General features: G+C 39.3%; 1 protein-coding gene across 4 annotated transcripts; it reads left to right on the forward strand.

Annotated features, from left to right (window-relative positions):
* The first annotated feature begins 130 nt into the window (after window positions 1-130).
* tm9sf4 (transmembrane 9 superfamily protein member 4) lies at window positions 131-23,463 on the forward strand. 4 transcript variants are annotated; one of them, XM_086277338.1, is made up of 18 exons: window positions 131-150; window positions 8,336-8,446; window positions 9,722-9,821; window positions 9,965-10,121; window positions 10,265-10,406; window positions 11,392-11,515; window positions 11,676-11,797; window positions 12,277-12,388; window positions 12,997-13,067; window positions 13,145-13,277; window positions 14,529-14,610; window positions 14,710-14,785; window positions 14,957-15,040; window positions 16,739-16,914; window positions 17,013-17,076; window positions 18,038-18,157; window positions 18,324-18,413; window positions 19,528-23,463. In XM_086277338.1, the coding sequence occupies exons 1-18, from the start codon at window positions 148-150 to the stop codon at window positions 19,675-19,677; spliced, it is 1,917 nt and encodes a 638-aa protein (XP_086133464.1). In that variant the 5' UTR covers window positions 131-147; the 3' UTR covers window positions 19,678-23,463. The 4 variants fall into 4 exon arrangements, with proteins under 4 accessions (XP_086133464.1, XP_086133463.1, XP_086133462.1 ...); XM_086277337.1 differs by lacking the exon at window positions 131-150 and adding an exon at window positions 2,689-2,737; XM_086277336.1 differs by lacking the exon at window positions 131-150 and adding an exon at window positions 2,790-2,837.
* Window positions 23,464-24,268: the final 805 nt, after the last annotated feature.

The raw sequence follows: 24,268 nt of genomic DNA on the forward strand, positions 1-24,268 counted from the left end.
ATGCAGCGTTTACACTTTAGTTTTTGTTTTATTGAAGCAATGTAACAGCTTCCATAAACTGTCCTAACTCTGATTCCAAGCCCCATCACTCAATTTCATCACATCACAGCCAGAAGACATGAATGTACGAGGCAGCTCTGCTAACTAATGGTAAATGTCAAAGTAAACAAAAAATAATGTGATGCTTGTTGGAGTCAAATTGTTAAATGTAGTGTTGTGTTTTATTATCCGGTTGTTCAGTGATGACACGACGAATCCTACTTCCTGGCCTAAAGTAGTCTGCGTTTAATATGGCTTTTGTGTTGTTAACATGTTTAATGTTATGTATTTTCTTCTATTTAATCTCAAAAAGCTCCTAAAACAGTCAGTGATCACTGTTGACCTCCCTCGGCTTTTATTACCGCTAATCATTTATTTAAGCTCAGTTTTTAAAACCTTAGGATGTAACTACAGCCCAGCCCATGCAGCAGTATATGAATGACTAACCTCGTATTGTGGCTGGATTATCTCAGTTGTTCTCCCGGCTGAAGTTTGGTCCTTTTACAGCATCCTGCCATGCGATTACATTTGTTCCTGACCACCGAGAACACTCACGTTAACTTTTATCGAGTGGAAAAAAAGTTAGCTTGTTTATATTATGAACAAGCTAACTTGTTCATAATAGCGCATAGCTGTGTCGCTAGCGGTCACGTAGCACATCATTATATACCAGCTAGCCCAACTTCAGTAACCCTACAAACGTCACTGCTTTTTAGTTTTCTGTCTTCATTTATGCTGGAAGTGATAACAGAGCTGTACGTTTTAATTTGTTTCCAAAACCCCGCAGTCAGGACATGCTATATTGTATTTAGATAGACGCTAGCAAGCTAACTCCCTGCTAACTTCTAACGCCGTTAAATGTCATAAATTCCGTTTTCATGGATGCCTGGATGTTAAACTTAATTGTTACACCTGGTAGAGCAGAACGCTGATCATTTTATTAAAGATGAAAGACTTTAGACAGTTTTTCAACTCTCAGTAATGCCATAGTGATCGTTTGATATATGGACCTGCAGTGGAGTTTAGACCCAGACACGGCTAGTGACGTCAGACTGAACAACCGGATAGGCACATCCTATGTGAGGGTTCTGTTTTCTTGTTTAGTAAACTTCCTGCCTTTATGACCATTTTGGTGAGCAGGAGGTCACACAAACGCACCCCCAAACACAAACACACACACACTCACGTGCACATGAATACACATACACACACACACACACTTACAAACACATACACACTCAGTGCCTTAGGGTTTATGATACACCATAGGGGGGGTTACAATGGGTGTTTGTGTAAACTGTGTGTCACAAAATAAAAGGCTGCAGGGGAAGGTGGTTCTTCGAAGAGGTCTGAGACCGAGGACAGAAGGGCTGCTCTGAGATCCTTCCCATGCTAGCATGTAAAAAACCGGTTGAGCTGTTCGTCTTGCTTCGTTAACGGGAATAAGTCTCTAAACCAGCGGGACCTGTGAAGCGCAGACCCAACAATTCTGGTGAAAGTTATGTTATGGCAGCATTTAGTTATACTTTAGTTATACTTTTATCATTACTGTCTACTCCACTCACCACCGTCTTGCTTTTTTTTCTCATCTTCCAATTTTTTCCTCTTTTTTTCACTTGCAGACGGATAAGTCCTCTTTATTTTCAATGACTGGCATCAGTCGTTAAGTTTGTTTAAACATAATGATAAACACTATTTACCAATGGAGTTTGTAAGGTAGGTAGGAGAATTAACAGGGACTTATGAATGACTTATGAATGAATGGGCTCATTGTGGTTTCTGTTCTCTTTATGGTTGCTCTTGCCATGGCATTGCTACAGCAATGCCTTACAGTATTATATAATGTTTAATTAGGTTGCATGTCCATCTCTATATGATAGTGTCACAATCAGAGAGCAGCAATATGACAGCAATAGAGCACAATGGATGTGTTGTTTGATTTGAAGGTGTTGATAGAGAAGTACCTACTCATTCTGACTCATGTCAGAATGAATTGTACTGTGTCTTTGTGAATCTAGATAAAGAATATGATAGTGTGGTAAGAGGGGAACTGTGGTAGTGCATGGGGAAGTCAGGAGCAGCAGAGAAATATGTAAGGGGGTGCAGGACATATATGTGGACAGAGAGACAGTGGTGAGGTGCTGGATAGGAGTGACTGATGGTTCCAAGGTGGGGGTGGGACTGATTAACTGATGAGGTCAGGCAGAAGCTCTGTGGACCATGATGTTTGCAACAGACAATATGATCCGTAGAAAGGAAGGGATGAGATCAAAGCAGCTGTTTTGCTGTTTTGTCCTAGGAACAGCTAAGATACTGCGCAGGACCCTCAAGCTCCCAGGCCTCTGGTAGAGGACCCAAGCTTGAAGGATAGACTGCCTGCAGGGGCGATACATATATATATCTCAAGTTGAACTTAACCTAAAATAAATAAAAAGTAAAATGTTATTATAGTTAATAGCTAATAGCTATACAGTTTTCTGTAGTCTGGTGAGGACTATTTAAAATAATATTTTCCTAATTATGTTTACCTAATTATAGCTAAATATTATTTTTAAAGGGGGGATTTTAACTTGTAATGGAGCATTTTTCACTGCACCTCTCATTAAACACAACAGGAAACATGCCAGAGAAAAACCACTTTAGTCTACTTCCGCAACGTCAGTAATGACACGTATTCAAAATGGCGGCCGCGGCTATGGTAAGTGGAAATAAAGCGAACTCTTTTTGCTTTAAACAGTACATTGCTCTTTCTTTCATTCCAAATTATGTCGGACATCGCACTGAAGTCGTGGGAAAGTGTAGGTCTTAAGTAGACCGATCAAGTGCTATTTAATGTTAACTAGACTAAACTTCATTGGAATTCGCTGCTATTTGAATGTTCACGATCCTGCTAAACGAGTTAGCTAGCTACCTAGCCTGGTTGTCAGTAAGCGGTGACTCTTTAAAACAGATTCGTGTCATTTTTGTGGAATATATAAAATTGCCCTGACAGAGTATGAACTGTGAAACGCTGGGCTTTCAGACTGTCATGTGATGCACTGTCAAAATAAACAGGTTTTGCAATCTTTAGGGAAATGTTAGCTGTTAGCGCTGTGTCGGCGTGTGTTACAGTCCTAAAAGAGATGGTAAAATGACCGCTCAGGAACAGCTACAAAGTATAAACTTAACGTAAATCGGGTTGGTACCGCATGATAACATAAATGCAGTCTTGTTTCAGGATTCGTGGTTGGTAACTTCGATCACTTCTTTATGCTTAATGCTAATACAAATGCTTTTTCAGTGTTGAATCATTTCAGTTCATTTTTTAACATGTAGTAATAAAACGGGACGTTTTGCCTATCAGAATTAGCGCATGTCCGCAAAATGTCTTCTTAACTACAGTAAGTAAAGGCACTCTTGTCAGCTCAGGCTTCTCTGTTAAAACGTAAAGATCGTATCGAATTTACACATAGTGACAATCTTAAATCTCTGTACAAATTTCAAAACAACTGTTAGAGAACATTGATTTCAGTTGTCCTGCAAACTGGATGGAGGCAAGAAGATTTAAAAGAGTTGATGTCTGCCTTGAGAATATACCTTGAATTAAGTAGTAAGCCGTGTTCCTCACTACTGGGAAGAGAAGTGGAGTCATTTTTGATGTCTGAGACAACACAAGCCTCAGCTTACACTTTCTTAACTTTGTAAAAAAAAACAACCCAGCGAGTATTAGTATTACTGAATGAGTATTTAATGATGAAATATTACTAATGATGGGGTGGGGGGGGGGATCTATTCATAGAACTCCTATTTTATTTTGGGTAGTCTCATTTCAGCTCAGTGTTTGAGTTTTTACTGCATTACTGCTAGTTTTGCCTTTGGGCGCTCTCAGTGAGCGCACCTTCTCATGCAAGCACACACACACGCTGCATATAACGTGGAGCAGACAAGTCAGTAAAAATGATCAATTGTGACTGCCACCTAACAAACGAGATGAAGAGGAAGTTGAGAATATGCACGAATAACTTTTGTGCTGTGGCATAATTAATATGCAGCTCAACTGACTGCATTTCTGAAAAAGCTGATTTAATCAAAAAATCTGAACATGTCCCCTCCTGGAGCAGCTTACATGTGAGGAACATGTGGTGGTATAGTCAGGTTAACACTTAGAGTCATGTCATGTGGTCATGTGAGAGAGTTCTCCACTGTAAAGATGCCAGTGCTTGGATCAGCTATGCAACAGTCAGACTGTGTCCCTGCTGAGGAGCACTGAAGTTCCTTTCACAGTTCAGACTGTGATGAATATTCCAGAGGATCTTTGTTGCATAGCTTTGCCAATTTATTCAAACATGCAAGGTAATCGATTATTTTTAAAATATGTAAATGATATTTACTGCTCTGATGGGACCCCCTTCTATTTCTTAATGACGATTAAGATGATGAGATGAAAAAATAAAAGCACTGAGAGGACTTTTGTTTGGTTCACTTACACATGCGCACAGTTGAAGTTGATGAATGATTAAACTGTTGGCAGACCTTTCTCATTATTGTAGTAAAGGTGTATGGAAGGTGTTCTTTGAAATGGAGAAACTCAAATAACTAGAAGCTTTTTTTTTTTTTTTTTTGCCTCGATACGATTCTGTAGCGCTTAGTTGTCACTGTGTAAAAGTGAGCATGTCACCCACATTTGCAACCAAAAATAGAGTTGCAGCGGCTATAGAGATTGAAAATGTGACGTCACTTAGGGGTAAAACCGCAAATAATTCTGGGAACTCGTGGCAAGAGATACTAGCGCACGTAGGCTTTCAATTGAAATCAGTTATACAGCGATAAAAAGAAACCCAAAAAATGGCAAGAAGCTGTTGTATTATTAACTGCAGTAGCCGGTCGCATGACAGCCACGGAAAGCCGACGGGTAAAGAGATCTGTTGTTATCGGATTAGGTCGTTGAAGAGAAATTGTTCGAGCCATATTTCCGAAGTAACAAAGAGGCGACTGGATTGCAGCCATTCAAAGAGCAAATATAACGTCCCAGAACACTCCAGCTCACAGGTTAGTCTGCTCCAAGCATTTCTACAAAGGTCAGTCTGCTGTTGTAGTTAATGCGTCATTTTTCTTAACATAATTAGTGATATAGGTTACAAGCACGTCTGGCGCTGAACAGAAATTGTGGCGCTATGCTCCTTTGTTTATTGTGCATAAATAGTGAATTGTCCTGACACAATATTGCGTTTCGCTTCTGTTATTATGGTACACTGACAAAAACATTTACTTTTATTCACAGGATAAAACAGTTGTTTTGTATCACTAATTGCCCAGTACGATTACAGCATACAATATTATTGTCACTGCTACATTTCTGTTACACTACCAGAAATTATTTCCACTACTAATTAATTACCGTTGAGCTCAAAGGTTATATTAATAAACGGTTAACGAATGTGTATTTATGAAGATGATTTGTGAGACTGGTAAACTTATATGTACGATGGTCTTTACTTTCTACACGGTGCATTTCAAGGTCCTGTACCCATCCGTCGGTAAACTGTACCTGGGCTTGTTGCAGTGACCTGAAGTTACTAAACTTCACGAGTGTATGCACTCACTCCAAGAAGCGTATAATTATAAATCTGAGCGTGGTGAAAGTTGGGCAGCACGCTAACGTATTTTGTCCCTCTGTGTGCTCGTAAGGGTCTGACCCTTTCACTGGTTTGATTTTTTTCCTCGTATCTTTTCTTTGACTTTTCATCAAGTCTGTCTTTGTACGGACCGGCATTGTTCTCCTTCGTTTTGTACATACCTTTTTGGGGGGCAAAGAAAAAGCAAGAATTTATTGGAACCGAAGAATGAACGTTTGCATTTGATGCAGGTACTTGGATTGTTTTGCCACGAGTTCCCGGCATGCAATGCGCGAAAGTCACGTGGTCTGTCAATCTCTATTGCTCAGGAGGTAGAGAAGGTTATCTTTTAATTGGAAGGTTTGGCATTTCGATCCCTGGTTGCTCCAATTGCTCTGGCATTCTTGGAACCCCAAGTTGTCCTCAGATGCATCCATCAGAAATAATTTGGGAATGTGTGTAAATGGGTGAATGAGTCATGTTATATAAAGCCCTTTGCTTTAGTAGGGAGTAGAAAAGTGCTGCATAAGAACCACTCTACCTGCTCAGCAAGCTCCACCGCAAACTTGCTGCTCTCAACTACTGCTGTTTGTAAAATATGCAGATGTACTGTTAACTAAGTAGTAGGGCTGCACGATTAATCGTTAGAAAATCGCGATCTCGATTCATACTTATGTGCGATCTCATTTCCAAATAACAACGATTTAAAAAAAAAAAAAAAAGACGGCGACAATGATTGTACCGCATTTTGATCCGGGACGTAATCTGCATGGAAACAAGCGCTCACTCTTCCTGCTCAACAAATGACAAGGGCGGAGCCTTATACCACGTGATACAGAAGCTGTGCCGTGTGATGCTAAAATTAGCAGGGGAAAAACAACGGAGAGCACGTCAGGGATGAGGAGAAAGTGACGGGAGAAAATCCGTCCCGGTCAACCACGCAAACATCAATAACGGGAACCTTATACAGCGCTTCCCTATACCCGTCGAACTCCTGCAGGCACAAAGAAATTACGGAGGCTATCACTTATCACCTGACCAAAGATATGGCTCCCATCAACACTGTGCAAAACGAGGGATTTAGGAAAACGATCAACACCCTAGACAAACGCTACACAGTGCCGTCCTGCAACTATTTTTCTATTGCTGCACTACCTGCTCTATACACGCAGTGTCGAGCAACGGTGGAGACGGAATTTCAAGCAGTACAACATTTTGCTGCAACAACAAAATGTGAGACATTTGTTGTTTTTATGTTTATTTATTGTTTTTATGTTCAATCTCAACTGTTACGAAGTTGATGTGCAGTTAATAAGTGCAATAAATATTTATACTGGAAAAGAAAATCGTGAGAGAATCGTGATCTCAATTCTAAGCCAAAAAATCGTTATTCTCATTTTATGCAAAATCGTGCAACCCTACAAAGTAGGCATAAAATCTATGTAAAATATTATATTAAATTAAATTAATATTTAAAATATAATTGTCTGCTTTTTGCAGTAGGATACATATCAATGCACAGGCCAAGCCTCAGTTCTGAGAATGTTGATATACTGGCTTTTCTTTATTGTGGATACACATTTACAAAAACTCATGCACCTTATCTACCTCATCCAGGAGATGCAATACTGTCAGAAATTTAAGACAGGCTTCCTAGAAGATAAACTAAACAGTATTTTTAATAATGCCTTAGTTTAGGTGTCATATTGATCAAGAGCTATAAGTAAGAAATAACCAAAGTGATCTGCCATAAAGCCATTTTTTAATCACAACTGAACATAAAAAATAAGTCAGATCTGTGTGTTGAAGAGCAATATTAGCTCATTTTGAATTTGATGACAGCAGCACATCAAAGAAAAGTTGGAACGGGGCCATGTTTACTCCTGTGTAACAGTCTGTAAATGTCTGGAGTTTGAATGTAGGAATTTTGTCCCGTTTTGTCAAATTGTAGCTGCCCAGCAGTCTTGGACTTTTTTGTCATATTGTTTTTGTTTTATAAACAGTTTGTACTGCAGGCAGGCCAGTTCAGCAACTGGAATTTTACTGCAAAGCCGTGCTGTTGTCACTGATACAGCATGATGTGGAATTCAGTTTTAATTTTCAGCCTTGACTCTTGTTCACAGCAATTTCTCCAGATTCGTGGAATCTTTTCATATCATGTAGTGTAGACTATGAGACATTCAAAGTCTTTGTAATTTTACATTGAGCAGCCTTATTATGATATTTGTAGATGTAGATTTTTTGCAGGTTGGTGAACCTCTGCACACCTTCTAAGGGACTATGCCTTACTGAGATGCTCTTTTTATATCCAGTCATCTTTCTGGTTTGTTGCCAGTTAACCTAATACATTCTAAATGTTTCTCCTACTGTTTGTTTTTAGTAACACTTACTTTTCCAGTCTTTCCCAAGTTTGTGACGTGTTGCTCCAGTCAAATTCAAAGAGTTTATATTTTTCTTTAACAGATACGTTTTTTAGAACATTTTATGCATACTGTTTAAAAAAAATAGTTCACGTATTTTTTTTTAAGCAGTGTCTTTTTTTTGGTCACAATTGGGTTTGTAGAAGGTTTCCAAAATCGTGCCCAGAGGCATTATCAAGCTGCCGGAACTTGCTTCTCAACTTTCATTCCACTGTCAGCACACAGTACAACAGAGAAACGCATGGAATTCATTGTCAAATCTAACGTGTGTCCGCTCTGCAGGTGAGGTGGTGGGCCTTTTTGCTGTTGTCCCTGCTGCCTGTGAGCCGGTCCTTCTATGTTCCTGGAGTAGCTCCACGGAATTTCCATGATGGCGACGTTGTAGATATCAAGGTAAGATGAAAATTCACTGCTAAACATATCGGCTGTACTATGAGCACTCAGGGGGGAAAGCTACATTCAACTCATCACAGAGGGAGTTGTCACTCATTTATCACTAGCTGCTTACAAGGGTTTGAAAAGTCCCTAGTTTTAGGCGATAAAGGCGATAATTAGCAATGATGAGGTGAAATGACACAAAATGATCACTGCAGTGAGTGAGCGGAGGGTCAGGTGGACAAGATGACAGGGTGAACTCTTTCGTTTTAAAAATAATTGCATCATCTGGCAACATCACCAGACAGTGTTTTTTGTTTTTTGTTTTTTTTTTGTTTGGTTGGTTGTTTTTTCTTTATCTAAAGAGTAGAAAGTTTGAAGCAACAGAAAGTTAAATATCTTTTGAACTACACAACCTCTGTGTGGGTGCAGTAACTGCACACAGAGAGTGAGCAGTGGGAGAGCAACTGCCACAGGTCTGCTGCAGAACAGTACTGTCTGTAAATTTGTTTTCATTCATTTAAAGGGGTAGACGTGATACTTCTAGATGGCAGAGTTGCTAATAAGTATCTACGACAAGAACTGAAAAAAATATTTTGACTCTATTAAATTAGTGAAAATGGCTACACACCATGGCTTCTAAACATGGCTTTGATTACAGACCCCTTGAAATATTTCACTCTAAAATCTTGTGTTTATTAGATTTTGGGTTCTGTAGCAGGAAATGGGAGGCAGAATATTTGATGTTTGGGAATAATTGTAAGCTTCAGCAAAGTCTGGCTGGTGCGTTTAGCATACTTTGATCAACTGAAGAGTCTTTACTTTGCACAGCTTGCTATCTGAGTGATGTTAAAAATGTGTCTTTTCACTCAAAAATTCACACCATGTGCTTTTCTCCAAGTGAGCACTTTAATCCAGCAAACCTTGCCCTCACAGTTTGAAGATGTGAGATAGTCTGACCATAAGCCATTACTTCTGAGCCAGAGCACCCAGGATGGTTATTAGAGCACTGGTTCTCAAACTCAGTCCCCAGTCTGTGGCTCACTATTGCTTGTGCGGTCATTGGTCTGCCACCAAGCCACAGAGAAGGGTGAAGTTCTAACATACAAAAAGATGAAACTGAGTGTTAAAATCTTTGACATACAGTTCTCCCAGGAATGGGAGAACGGGAGCCAGTTTGGGGTGTTCTCACCCTATTGTACTCTGACAAATTTGCTGATGCTTGTCTCTCTCATCGTCAAAGATAAAACAATGATGGTGCAAACACTGGAAAGAGATCCTTTTGTTTTTCAGGCGGTAAAGCTGACCAGCTCCCGTACCCAGCTTCCTTATGAATACTATTCCCTGCCATTCTGTAAACCAAAAAAGGTCTTCTACAAGGGAGAGAACCTGGGTGAGTGCACTGCTGCTTATGTGATAAGTTTAAAATTGTTTAAATTTTTATCATATATATCTATAAATATATTTGTGATTTTTTTGTTTTGTTTTTTTGGGTTTTTTTTGCGTGTGTGTGTGTGGTTTCCTTGTTGTTTATAGGTGAGGTCTTACGTGGAGACCGTATTGTAAACACCCTTTATAACGTGGAGATGAGTAAAGACAAGAAATGTGAGCTGGTGTGTGAAAAGAGAAAGCTCAACATAGACGAGAGTAAGCTGATGGCTGAGCGAATCCAGGAGGAGTATTATGTTCACCTGTGAGCGTCCCTTCTTACTGCTTTCAGCAGGCTGAATTCATTTAAATGCTTGTCCGGTTTGATAGGCTTTATATCTCTGGGCTGACTTGCTTCTAAAGCATCTATTTTGTTGTTTTTAAATCCCTTCTTTTGTGTGATTGCAGTATTGCAGATAACCTTCCAGTTGCCACCAGGTTAGAGTATCCAAGCAGAGAGGGAGGAGAAGAGGAGGATCAAAAGAAGGACACGATAAAAGATGTCCAGTTTGAACACGGCTACAGATTGGGCTTCTTTGACAAAAACAAGGTACGTACATTACACAGACTCTTCCATTTCTGCTTAAAGGAGAAGAGTGCACGTAACTTAAATTGCTGCTGATCAGTACCAAAGTATTTACAGAATATTTACCATGTTTCCCCACAAATTCATTGGATAGTCTGCCAACAAAAAAGCTGCCAAAATACACTGGAGGACAAACATCAACAGGACAACACAGTGTAAAAATCAAAGAATTCTGAAACTTACTGAAACTTTATCTGTCCTTAACTGGCTTTAGACAGATAAATGTGGCTCCTCCCCCATAAACATGAAGAGGAAGCAGGCAGTGGTCATCAAGGCTCCTCAATTCATTTTTATTTATATAGCGCCAAATCACAGCAACAGTCTCCTCAAAGCTCTTTATATTGTAAGGCATATGGCTTACATACCTTACAATACACTGAACAATAACAGAGAGAACCCCAACAATCAGGCTCAAGGAGGAACGGTCAACTACGTGACTATTTAGGGGTGAAGGGTGGAAGATGGGACAAAAGATGCACTGTGAAAGAGCAAGAGCTTAATAATAACTAATGATTACATTCAGTAGTAGTAGTTTAATGTTTTTACTGGCTCCTGAAATTGCCCTTCAGGTTGGAATTTTAAAGAATGATTCAAAATAAAGGGTGATAAAGAATGATTTACTGATCGTCTGTGGCAGCACAAAGCCTTTGCTTTAGAGACATAGTGTCAGTTCTATGACTGAAACCTTTGCACGGGTATTTTTGCAGCTGGCCTTATGGTGTATGTAATTCCAGGAGTTTCCCTTTCAGGAGAAGAATATTTAAATGAATCCCAAAAACATGATTTAAAAACTTTGCAGCATATAATTTTCTGCAAGTTGCACTCAATTTAAGGTTGGATATATACACGAGAGGTCAGCTTTAGTTGGTGATGTAGTCCATATGCAGAGAGTAAAGACATGAATATATGAAGAGTGTTAAATTATTCTCTTTTTTTTTCTCCCTCCCAGTTTTATCTGCACAACCACTTGTCCTTCATCTTGTACTTCCACAAGGAGAAACTGGTGGAGGGGGACCTTCATGACTACAGGGTGGTGCGATTTGAGGTTATACCCCGGAGTGTCAAAGTAGAAGGTTAGTGTCAGCATACTCTTTTTGAATCGCCTGATGTTGCTTTAGGCCTGTAGTGAGTTAAAGGAAAGAGGAAGTAGATTTGTTGACTAAAAAGTTAAGTAAAGATTACCGCTTATACTTAGTATACTCCATCCTGTGTCCTATTATTTTTTCTCCTCAGATCTGAAGCCTGCAGAGGCGCTGAAGACCTGCACCCTACCTGAACCCAGTGGCTCTGCCGCTCAAGACATCGACCCTACCAAGGAGAATGAAGTCCTGTTCACCTACTCTGTACACTGGGAGGTCAGTTAAGGCTGAATGTGTTTTCAAGTCTTGCAACCCAGTAGTCATAAAAATCTGTAGCCCTGAATAATCTGTTCAAATGACTTTGTTTACATAACTGCTTTAACTTGATTACAATCCTCATTAATAAAAGCCTGTTTAAATGTTGCTGAAATGTATACTTTGTTTAATGTTTAGTGTTGCGCACACATATAATGTCAGAGTAGACTGCAGAGTTTACAAACCTTACCAATGTTAGGAGCAGTAGCCTTGGTTCCTTCGTTGCAGGGTTCCTGGTAAAGAACGTGGTTATAGCTGTGTACCTTTGTTATACTCAAGTTTATTATTCTGACATATTCAATCTAATTAAATAATTTATTAATAATAGTCATAAAAATAATGTGCAACAAACTAATATTTTGGGCACCTACTAGCAAATTTTAAATGTGTGTGTGTGTGTGTGTGTGTGTGTGTGTGTGTGTGTGTGTGTGTGTGTGTAGGAGAGTGAAGTGAAGTGGGCGTCTCGCTGGGACACATACCTGACCATGAGTGATGTCCAGATCCACTGGTTCTCCATTGTTAACTCTGTGGTGGTCGTCTTTTTCCTCTCAGGTATGTCCAATTCATGTTAGAATTTACCTGTGGCTCATGGCATCTTACTCTTACTATTTCAGATTTATTTTCACCACCAGTTTGCTGTCGGTGCAGTAAAGGCATGAACTAATATAATATTTTTTATATAATATGTACAAAAATGTATAGAAATTTGTAAAATATGTATCAATCTAGTGGATACAATTTGGCAGATTTACAACTGAACTTTAGATTTGAATTTAAGAAGTTTTTGTTTTGTTTTTCTGTGTGACACCCAGGTCCTTTTTCCTGTCCTGTTGTCACTGCATTTGATTTAATTGTTTTGGATAGTCTTTTTAAACACTGTCACTTGTTTATTCAACATGTCATCGTTGATGCAAGTTTGAGCAGCTTTTAAAATGGACGTCAAGAGAACTTGCCTTTGTCAGCATAATACTGTGTATAAAATACTAAAACACCATCATACTATCCATCCTTCATAACAACTCCATAAAATAAGACTACATTCTTTGGCTAACTGAAACATATAAATGAAACTTTATTATATATCGAAGAGATCATTGATGGGTTTATGACAACGTATTAAATATTGCAATTGTATTTTATTCTCTGCCTTTCTCTCTCAGGTATTCTGAGTATGATCATTATCAGGACCTTGAGGAAAGACATTGCTAACTACAACAGAGAGGATGACATAGTAAGAAAATACACAGCATCCAGCCTCTGGATTCTTAATGATCACTACCTGACCACATTTTTCTCCTCTCTAACCAGGAGGACACCATGGAGGAGTCGGGCTGGAAGAATGTCCACGGTGATGTGTTCAGACCACCACAGTATCCCATGATCCTCAGCTCTCTGCTGGGCTCAGGGATCCAGCTGTTTTGCATGATCCTCATTGTAATCTGTGAGTTTCTTATTTCTCTCAACAGTTTTCTGCACATCCTGACATTATTTACATTTGTGCTTAGGCCATGTTGTCCTAGTCCTGTCATTTCTTCACAAAGACAAAACACGAGGAATGCTCTCAAGGTGACAGGGCTCACCTTACATATATGAATCAGCAAAGATAAGAGTGTGAAAATATGAAACTGCTCAGTGTTGCACATTTCTACAAAACAAATGCATGTTCTGTAGCAAATTGTTAATGTTCTGTGTTTCACACTAGGAGTGTGAACAAATACTCAAAGCTGAATTTCTGTCAGTAAAGTAGTTAGACCCTGTGCTGCTGGGGGGTTAATGGTGCAGTATCCACCTGTTATACTGCATACTATGTGGCAAAGGTGCAGCTCTTAATGACCTGAGTTGTGAGTGGTGGATGATTCACATACCATAAACTTCAACTTCATCTTTTAAAGAGGTGCAAGTTTGTTAAATGTAAATGTTGTTAGTCATGACATTTATCCTGTTCTTTTGCCGTATGACTGTTTTTATATCTGTTTAGAACAGTTAACAGTAACATCAGGCTTATTATATTCTTTATCTGCTTTAATAGTTGTAGCTTGTATCTTCAAAAAATATCCAGCAGGGATTATTTCAGGCTTGAAATATTTCAACAGGAACTTTTTTCAGTGATTGTGACAGTGTTTACAGCCTAGCTTTGCAACAAAGACAGTGATTTATACTCAGTCCACTTTGGAAAAACCTTGGATGACAGAATCTGTGGAATCTTAACTATGCTCACTGAATAATGAGTATGGTAGTCATGAAAGCTTCATGCGTTGCGGCTCCCTCGTGGTGTAATCATTTCCCATTTCCTGTTGAGAAAAAGATGGTTGTTCCATGTTTTTCGTTGCGGAGCTGCTCGGGGATTCAGGGGTAGCCTAGCCTATTTGTGAGATGTAGGTATTTACTTTTTTTTTTTTTTACTTGTTTATGTTTAAATAATTTTACTTGTTGTTTGAATCAAAGAGTTAAGCTAAAATCCATAAAATGTGATGTTTTACAAAATGATCTGTTGGTGTTTATTGTAACTGTCACAAATTTTGCCAAATGCCATATTAGTCCAGGGCATAATTGTCTTGTATTCTGATTAACATATGGAAGCTTATTTTATTTAATTGCAGTTTAGAAGAGCTCCTGCTAGCTGAAGCTCTGTGTTTAGCATAGGAGCCCAGGAGTCCTGCAGTCTTCTAATCCAGCTCTCATTTGTGTTTAGTTGTTGCCATGTTGGGCATGCTGTCTCCATCAAGTCGAGGAGCCTTGATGACCACTGCCTGCTTCCTCTTCATGTTTATGGGGTAGGAGCCGCATTCATCTGTCTAAAGCTCATTAAGGAATTGAGAGGCGCCGAGTTTCAGAATTCTTTGATTTTTACACTGTCGATGTTTGTCCTGCAGTGTATTTGGTGGCTACTTTGCTGGCAGACTGTATCGCACACTGAAGGGTCATCGATGGAGGAAAGGAGCATTCTGTGTGAGTTCAGGTTCTTACAGCAGTGTGAAGAAGCGGGGGAGGTGGGGGGTTGTGTGTGTGTGCGTGTGTGCGTGTGTATATATATATATGTTTGTATATGTGTAATGCGTGTATGCGTAAAATGATGTGAGCAGTGAGGCTTAGACTGTTGTTGTTGTATTTGCCATGCAGACAGCAACTTTGTATCCTGCTGTGGTTTTTGGGATCTGCTTCATCCTCAACTGTTTTATCTGGGGAGAACACTCGTCTGGAGCGGTGAGTGCCATGACTTGAAAGTCACACATTCAAAAATGTGTGTGTCAGCTATGCTTTCACATACTTCACATTCTGTTTAAAAGAAGAATCGTTTATCCTTAATTAACTTTTTAACACATTTTACTGGATATGCTATGCTTTTATACTGTTCCAGTTCTAGATGCTCAAAATAACATGGCCAGAGTTTCAGATAATTAAATCAGTGTATGTACAAGTAATCCATGTGAGCCAAAAGATTTAAATCCTCTGTGTCAGGCAGTTTTTTCCTTGCTCTTGGATATTCCTGCTGATCCAAACTTTACTTTTATCGATTATGAGGTGCAGCCAGTTAACAGAAAGCTGTTTTGAGATGAAGAGGATGAACTGAGAGGCTGCACCAAGACCCAGGGTACGGCAGAATAGTCGAAAAAACCTCCTGCCTCCTTTGCCAAATTAAGGCTTGGTGGAAAATGTCATAAGATAAAGGAAAGATGCAACGGCATTTCAACAGAATAGTATCAGCATGCACATTAACAGTGATGGCAGACGTCTTCCAGTACAGTGTTCAGCAGATTGCACATCCTACTTTACCCCATGTGTTGTTACAATGTTATTTCACAGAGGTCATATAAACGAGAACCACCAAGGGGGATTTCTAAAGACAGGAACATATTGCTAAATATGCTTTCCTCCTTCTTTGTTCAGGCCTGTTATGACCCAATCTATCTGAGCTAACCTGAAATAAAAATTATTTTGTGACAATCATCAAGCTGGTAATATGATAGTCATTATTAATACAAACTGGACTATGGAAAACCTCAGATGACCTTTGGGGGGGGGGAGCTAAATGAGGGTCATGAAGAGAGATTTAGAATGAAATCACCTTATTACACAAAAAAGTTACATGTTTAAAGTGAGTGTGTTTGTTTTATATCTCAAACAGTCACTTTACTCACTTTTATATTCTTTATCTTCCTGCCACTAACACAGAAAAGTCTAACTTGGGGATGATAGGTGACACCAACATCATTGATTTTCCATCTTTTTTTTTTATTGTAAAATTTGATACTGTGTGTTTATGCCCTTCTGAGATTAACTAAAGCTTTAATTGGAACAACAACTTTTTGTTGAAAGCATCTTTGTGTTGTGTTGGTTATTGTGTTTTGAAGCCATACCACCTCGAGTAAAAATGGAATTGGACCATATTTGCCTGTAATACCAATTTGTACCACCAGATGGTGTAGCAAGTCAATGTAGTGTACAGTCTGGGTCTAATAAGGCACTAATCTGGAAGGACAGGTATTTGAGTGGATGAGACACCAAAGAATGGTTTAATGTGACTCACATCAACTGGAAACCATGATTGGATGCAATGGAAACTAAAGTTGGGTAGAAAAACAATTGCAGGGAATTTTGGCTGGTAAAACTGTTAAAGGAAGCATCCACGGGAGAAGTATACTATCCTATGAAGTGTCTTCTTATTTGTCACAGAATAAAGCATTTGTGCTGTAGGTGTGGTTTAACTTTAAAGATTAACTGAACTCTCACATGGATTCTTAAACATCTTGACATCATATCTGTATGGTCTGTAGGTCTTTTCCTTACCATATATAAAGCACCTTCAGGCGACCTTTGTTGTGATTTGGCGCTATGTAAATAAAATCGAATTGAATTTCTGAATAATTCTTCTTGTGTTCCTTATGTCTTCTCTCACTTCAGGTCCCATTCACTACAATGTTGGCCCTACTGTGCATGTGGTTTGGCATTTCCATGCCCTTGGTCTATCTTGGCTACTACTTTGGCTTCCGCAAACAGCCGTATGATAACCCTGTACGCACCAACCAGATCCCTCGGCAGGTCCCAGAGCAGCGCTGGTACATGAACAAGTTTGTCGGGTAAGAGTTTAGTCTATCTCGCATTCTTAGGTGCCCCAATGGCTAATGGTTTGCTTAAACGCAAATTATGATTTAATCTTTCCTCTTCTTTCCGTTAGCATCCTGATGGCTGGGATCCTGCCGTTTGGTGCCATGTTCATTGAGCTCTTCTTCATCTTCAGTGTAAGTACATGTGCACCGTTGCATGTCCGAGCTCCTCATCTTTCAATGCTATTACCGTATTTTTCGACCCATAAGGCGCACCGGATTATAAATTGCACTGTCGACAAAGGGGTCTGTTTTCATACATAAGGCGCACCGGATTATAAGGCGTATTAAACGAAACAAAACAGTCAGATAAGTCAAACTTTACTCAACTCATTCCTCTTGCTTCCTCCACTTCCGTACCATTGATTGATTAATGTTGAATTCTCTGGTAGCTGCTCTATAAACACTGGAACAACAGTATATGTTGTTCCAGTGTTTTTCTAATTTTTGCTATGTAACTTTACACTGTCCACTTTCTGCTGTAACAAAACAAATTTCCCACGTGTGGAACTAATAAAGGTTATTTTATCTTACATTAATGACTAACCTCATATTGTGGCTGGATTATCTCAGTTGTTCTCCCCTACTGATGTTGGTCTGTTTACAGCAATTTTCCATGCGATTGCATTTGTCAAAAAAACATCGGGAACTTTTATCAAGTGGAAAAAAGTTGACGCGGACGGAGTTTTGGACCCAGATTACTATGAGTCGCGAGGCTCCTGACTACGGTAGCCATAACGCACAGACAATCCATCAAGCAGTGCGGCTTTGTAGCTTACCAAAGTCCTACTAAAACATTTTTTGACAGATTTTTGAGCGCCGTGTACCACATAAAATCTGTTTGAAGTCAGTAAACACAGCCAGAATTCATAGATAAGGCACACCAGATTATAAAGCGCGCCAGATTATAAGGCGCACTGCCGATTTTTGAGAAGATTTAATGATTTTAAGTGTGCCTTATAGTGCGGAAAATACGGTACACAGTTTTCAGAAATAACACAGTATCTATTTTCTATTTAGAGGATATGTAACTGATGTGTAATCCTCCTCAATAATGCTAGAATCAATGTGTGTATGTGTGTCCATCCACCTCCAGGCCATCTGGGAGAACCAGTTTTATTACCTCTTTGGCTTCCTTTTTCTGGTCTTCATCATTTTGGTGGTGTCCTGCTCTCAGATCAGCATTGTGATGGTTTATTTCCAGCTCTGTGCAGAGGTAAGCTCATTAATTGCATACTATTGTCTCTGGCTGCCAGGCTTTTACTTGACATACACACATATCTCACATATTGTTGGTTATGTTTTTCACCTGTGTGGCACATATCTGTATTATATGAGCAAGAACTTATGCACAGCCTTGTCTCTCTCTTCTTCACTGTCAGGATTACCGGTGGTGGTGGAGAACTTTCCTGGTTTCAGGAGGCTCGGCTTTCTATGTCCTTGTTTACGCCGTTTTCTACTTTGTCAACAAGGTAAAAAGCACAGGGTTGTTTGAGACACTCCCACAATAAACTCTAAAGAAAGCACTGTTCTTAGCCATGCTGTTGTCAATGCCTGAAGAGTCATCAGTGTTGACAAAGCCTGCCTAATACCTGAATTGAAAGATGGCAGAATTAAATTTAATTTTGAAGATTTCCACCATCGACTCACTCATATGTAAAAATGTTATTTTGTTGGACCTAGTTTTTTGTTTTCTTTTAACGTACAGACATGGACTGTATAAACAAACATAAGATTTAGTCTCTGATTGGTTTGTGGATTTCTGTTCTGTAACTTCAAAGATTGATATTTTGGACACTTGAGTTTTGAAAGATAGAAGAACATTTTTGGTTGAGAGGGTTGAGCTGGATCTCACTGAGAACCAGTCACAGTTTATGGTTAAGAGTTTACCAGCTCAGTGGAGCCAGCTGCCCTTATCATAGGAAATGGCAGGTAATCAGCTAGTGCTGGCTAATACTAGCACAAGTCTAACTTCCAGTTAGACTTCTACCACCATCTTTGTTGTTGCAGGTTCTGTGTTTCCTCTATAATACTTCCAACAATGCTGGAAAACAAGATCATGGCCAACAAAATGAACTCTGGAAATGGCAACCTACCATGGGGAGTTCAGAGCATGTTATGGGGTGCTGGAAGGCATATTCAAAAGGGAGCATTGAAGAGGGTTTGGGGAAGGTTCACACAATTTCAACTAAAATCTACAACTACTGCAAAAACAACCTTTCATATGACCTTTCATATCCCAAATCACAACAGCAGTCACCTGTAGGTGCATTATATTGGAATGAGCAAGCACTTGGTGTCAGTGGTAAAGAAAACCTCCCTTTTATCAGGAAGAGACCTCCAGCAGAACCAGGCTCAGGGAGGGGCAGCCATCTGTTACAACCAGTTAGGGGTGAGGGGAGGGAGACAGTCAAACGACACACCTTCATGAAACGATGTCAAATGATAGATGTTTTCTATTTTCTAGGCAAGAATATCTTGTTCCCTGCACTGTAGATACAAGTGATAAATTGCAAGAATATCTCTTTAATAGAAATGGAAATGTGCAGCATGCTTAAACTGCTTCCTTTTGTCTTTCTTCCCTAGCTGGACATTGTGGAGTTCATCCCCTCCCTTCTGTACTTTGGCTACACCGCCCTCATGGTCTTGTCTTTCTGGCTGTTAACGGGCACAATTGGCTTCTATGCCGCCTACATGTTCATCAGGAAAATCTACGCTGCGGTGAAAATCGACTAGTTATTGCTGGTGCTGCTGTTTTTTGTTTATTTTTTTCTTTTCTTTTTTTTTTTTGTAACATTCTAAATATATATAAAAATGTTCTTCATGTCCAACAAGCACTGACTTGAGTGCAGAAGGAATGAGAGGGTTGCTTTCTACAGTGCATCAGTCGCAACTGCTGGCCTCACAATAAAGAAAAGCAAGGTGGCAGATCTAAAACGGCTGTCACCTTGCTTCTGCCTCCCTCCTCCTCCTTTCCAGGACATCTAGAGGATCTCTGTTCTGCCGGGACTATTAATGTCCTCTGCTGTTTCACCTTTTTCCACAAAGACAGGGGGCCAAAGCTTGTCAAACAAGGGTTTCTGCACATTTTATCTTTTTTTTGTGTGTGTTTGTGTGTGTTTTTTGATTGTAACTTATCCAGGTTTTTATTTTGTCTTCATGGGATTTATCTGTGTCTTGATTTCTATTGGGCGCCTCTCAGGAGGCTACTTCCTTCTGGTTTCCCCACGTAAATTCTGTTTCTACACTTTCTGCTGTCTCCATTTTCAGACGTGACCTTCTTTTCAGAGACTTTACAGATCAGGAAAGGATTGAGGATCGTTTCTGTGGTTCTGTTTGTTGTGTTGAACTCATGGATGGAAACCACCCTGGGAAGTTCTACATTGTAACACAAATATGGATAAATTAAATCTATTGGGGTTTTTTTTACTTCAGTTTCCATGTCCTGGTGTGACCATGTTAACCACAACTGTAATCCAAATATTAGCTTCTCCCTCCCAAACACTGGGTTTCTTATTCATGTCAAAATATTGCTCCATTTGCGCTAAATGAAGCAGAACTGCTCAGAATGGGACTGAACTTGAATATTTGAACCCAACTACCCATTTTATATTCAAAAGCCTACAACACAAATATGTTTTTCCGCTCGTTAACCATGCCATCAGTGTAGCCTTAGCAGCGCCTGAGCCTGCTGAACTATGCAGTAATGGGGGGGAAAAGGTGCAAATTGCAAAGGTTGTTTCAGAGGACCATTTTTAGTACGAAATGCCTATTTTCTTTCCTTTTTGAGCCTAATGTACCATACGTTTGTTTGTATAACCTGATGTGTTTGGAAAGCCCAGCAAGATCACCTGGCCGGTATCGGAGCTTAGAGGTCCTGGGATGTTTTGAATGTAATTGACAGGGTTCTTATTAGATGTGTACAGTCTGTGTTTTGTGCGCTGCAGATCATGTGTTTACCTTTATTTTCAAATTATATGTATTTTTCAGCTTAAAAAACATGCAGTTTTGGGTGGAACCTGATTTTAAAAAAATGCTTTACCTTCAACTCAAGGGCTTCATCTAGGTAACTATTTTATTTTACAGTAGCAAAATTGCAATATGTAATAATCCAGTTGAGCAAATAGAAATAAACTTATTCGCTTCCGTTAAAAGCTAGGTAAGAAGACTGATACCACTCGCATGACTGTTTGTTAAATATGAGCTAGTGACAGGTTATTTTCAGTAGGCATAAAGAGGAAAGATGACATTCTTGCTATGTCTTAAGGCATATAACCCTGCATCCATGTGTTCCCATTAGTTGGGAAGTAATTTGTCTGACTTTTCATGTTATTTAGTCAAAATATCAACAACGCCATGGACAATACGCGTATGCTGGGGGTTTTATTGACTGCCTTTCTGACAGTTTGAGTCGCCCAATTTTTACTGAATACAAAACCTGAAACAAGTGATGCAGATCTACAGAGTTCTGTAGGACCAAAAGTCTCTTTGCAACAACCGGTGCCTTCAGGTGGTAAATTAGAAAGAATGCGGGTCTAAGATTCTAAAGCACTAGCTTCACTTTTCAGCCTATGGACTAATCTAGGTTACTTTATGCAGAGCAGCTCTAACCAGATACCGTATTTCAGTTGAATGCTAGCCAAATTAAAGGTAAAAGATATGAATTTGCCCCATGAAATTTCTTAAATCTGAATGTTTGTTAAAAGCCATTTTATATTATAAACGGTGTAAAAGGTGGAAGTGGCTACTCTGACATCATCTGTTGGTTTCTAAAGTTGTGTTTTGAAGCCTCGAGTTTGGCGTTTTCATCATTGCCATCTTGGTTTCAAATAACTAGATGTGACAAGGGGGGTATGGCTGACCATGAAACCCCTTGCTCATTGGCTGACAATCCTGTGAGTCTCGAGATTTACAAAATAACTTCATTTTTTAGTCAATATGACTTGAAATGAGCAACTAAGCTACACAGAAACTATGTCCATGTTTTATATCATCTGTGGTTTTTATGTATAACTTCAACAACGTATTCCAGCACCTGTACACAATAAATCAGCCTTTTGCTGGCGAGGAGTAATGACCATCTGTACAGCCAGATTACCTGTTCATCCTTTTTTGCTAAGCTAAGCTACCTGGTCACAAGGGTTAGTTTAATTTAGAGAAAACTAACTGGCTGCTAGCAGTAGATTGCGACAGAAACATTAGTTTTTGGTCTAAGGTAAGCTATCTGGTACCTAGCATAAGCTTTTCTGTTTAATATGGGTATTAATATATGGGTCTTAATGCTAGGCTAAGTTAACCTGCTGCTAGCAGGAACTTTGCTCAGATTGTGATGTCAACAATCCAATGCATTATGGGACTATATAATGATAGGTGTTGCTTTTGAGTTTGAAAGTAAAACTGGGGACATTAGAACACAGATATTAGTGTTTATGGTGTGCTAAGCTAGCCAGCAGATAGCAATACTTTCTTAACTACATAGAGACATAAGTTTTTGTGCTAAATGTCAGTAGATGTGTGGTATCACTCTTCTTAGGAAGACAGCAACAAAAGTGCAGATCAGTATCACTAATACAGTATATCTGAAGCAGTATCCATATCTCAAGTAGAAAACAATGGATGGTGTCTGCAGAATGCCAGGTTATCAGACTGTATGTGGTGTGGTTTTAAAGGAAAATATATTTGCAGTAAATTTCAATTAGGACTGGATGTCTCAGGCCAAGGCCTTTTTTTAATCAAGCAAAACAAAAAGAAGTACCTCGCAGATTTATGAGAAACTCAAACCATAAACTACACAGCATGTAAGGTAATATTTAGTACACACTTGTATTTGTTACACCCTTGACAGATTTAGTAGGGTTATTGAAATGCTTCACTTTTGCACAAAAGTACAGATGAGATATTTGCCTAGATATACCCTGATTCTTCAGGGCAAGAGGAAAGAATGGCTAACTCATCCTCATGGTCTCTCCTTCATTATCAAATTCACTCAAGCTACAGACAAGCTGCTTAAAGAGATCGAGAAGGCAAAATCATTTGAAGTTTCCCCCTGCCACTTGCTATGTGAAACAACTAATCAAAGCCCCAAGGATCCCTCAGTTGAAATGACAGGATCATTACTTTTTATTTTCATCCTTTACTTGCTGAACCACCCTGTGTTGTGTCAGAGTTTCAGAGCTCTGATACCTGACTGCTGTCTAATATAAGGACAGACACTCCTCTCCTGCAAGTGCACACACCAGGGGAGATTTTTTACAGACTTACTTTTAAGAGGCCGAGTCATGCATGTATGATTGAAGGTTTTACAATGTAAATAAAAGAAAACAGCTTTGTATTTGTTGCATTTTTCTGTTTGTGGCGCTCTCTGTAATGATTCCTGTCATCGTTTTAGCCAAAAAGCATGATGCTCTTGATGACTTTTAAAGAAACTTGTTTGTTATTTTTCTCTTTGTTTCTTTTACAGAATGTCCAATTACAAAATGTACCACGACAAAACAATAAAGTGATGGCAAGTTGAATATGAAAGTTAGCTTCCTGTGTTTTTGGAACATGCTTAATGGTGCATTACAATGATTTTACAATGACACATCCTGTCCACAAAGGCAGCACAACTTTATTTCAGGTTGTTCCCTGTCACAAAATATAATTATTATATCTGTTGATAGTTTCTTCCTTTATAACAACTGTGATTATTATAAAACGCTAATATCTTGATACTACAGATAGGTCCTAACACAGGAGGCTTTAGCTAATAAGTGTCTGCTAGTTCTCATTTTCACAAGACAAGGCTTGCTGAACTGAACATTGCTAACTAAGTTAGCTTGCATTACCTATTGTTCACTTAGCACTCTGGTAAACGGTAGCAATGAAAATGCAGTGTCCAGAAATCAGTGGGCAATATCAATCTTTAATGTACAGTCTAGGGCAAAAACCAGCAAAATGATCAATTAAAACTAATTTCCATAAAACTAACACCCAGAGTTTATGCCACACAAAATGAGTACCAGGCAGTTGAAACAAGGCCAAAGAAGTCCTTAATCCATCTGCAGGACTGCTCCGCTCTGCTCCTTTGTGCAGTGGAGAAAGGGAGCACTGCCAAAGTCCTACAACATGACCTCCAGGAGGTCACTGGTGTCACTGTCTGTGACTAAACAATCATAAACAGACTTTGTCATGAAGCTGTCCTAAGGGTCCAACGTTGTCTAATGAGCCCTGTGCTCACTGAGGGCTAAAGGGCTGAGGCCTTGTGGCACTTTAGCCCAATACTGGCACTTGCCACAGAAAATGAGAATTGGCTATGTAAAGCCCTATGTTTTTCATATATTAGAGT

Source organism: Aulonocara sp. 'chitande type north' Nkhata Bay, linkage group LG20 (assembly GCF_057382095.1).
Source record: "Aulonocara sp. 'chitande type north' Nkhata Bay isolate Kocher_YH1m ecotype deep benthic linkage group LG20, A_spYH_male_GT1.1, whole genome shotgun sequence".
Taxonomy (NCBI): Eukaryota; Metazoa; Chordata; class Actinopteri; order Cichliformes; family Cichlidae; genus Aulonocara; species Aulonocara sp. 'chitande type north' Nkhata Bay.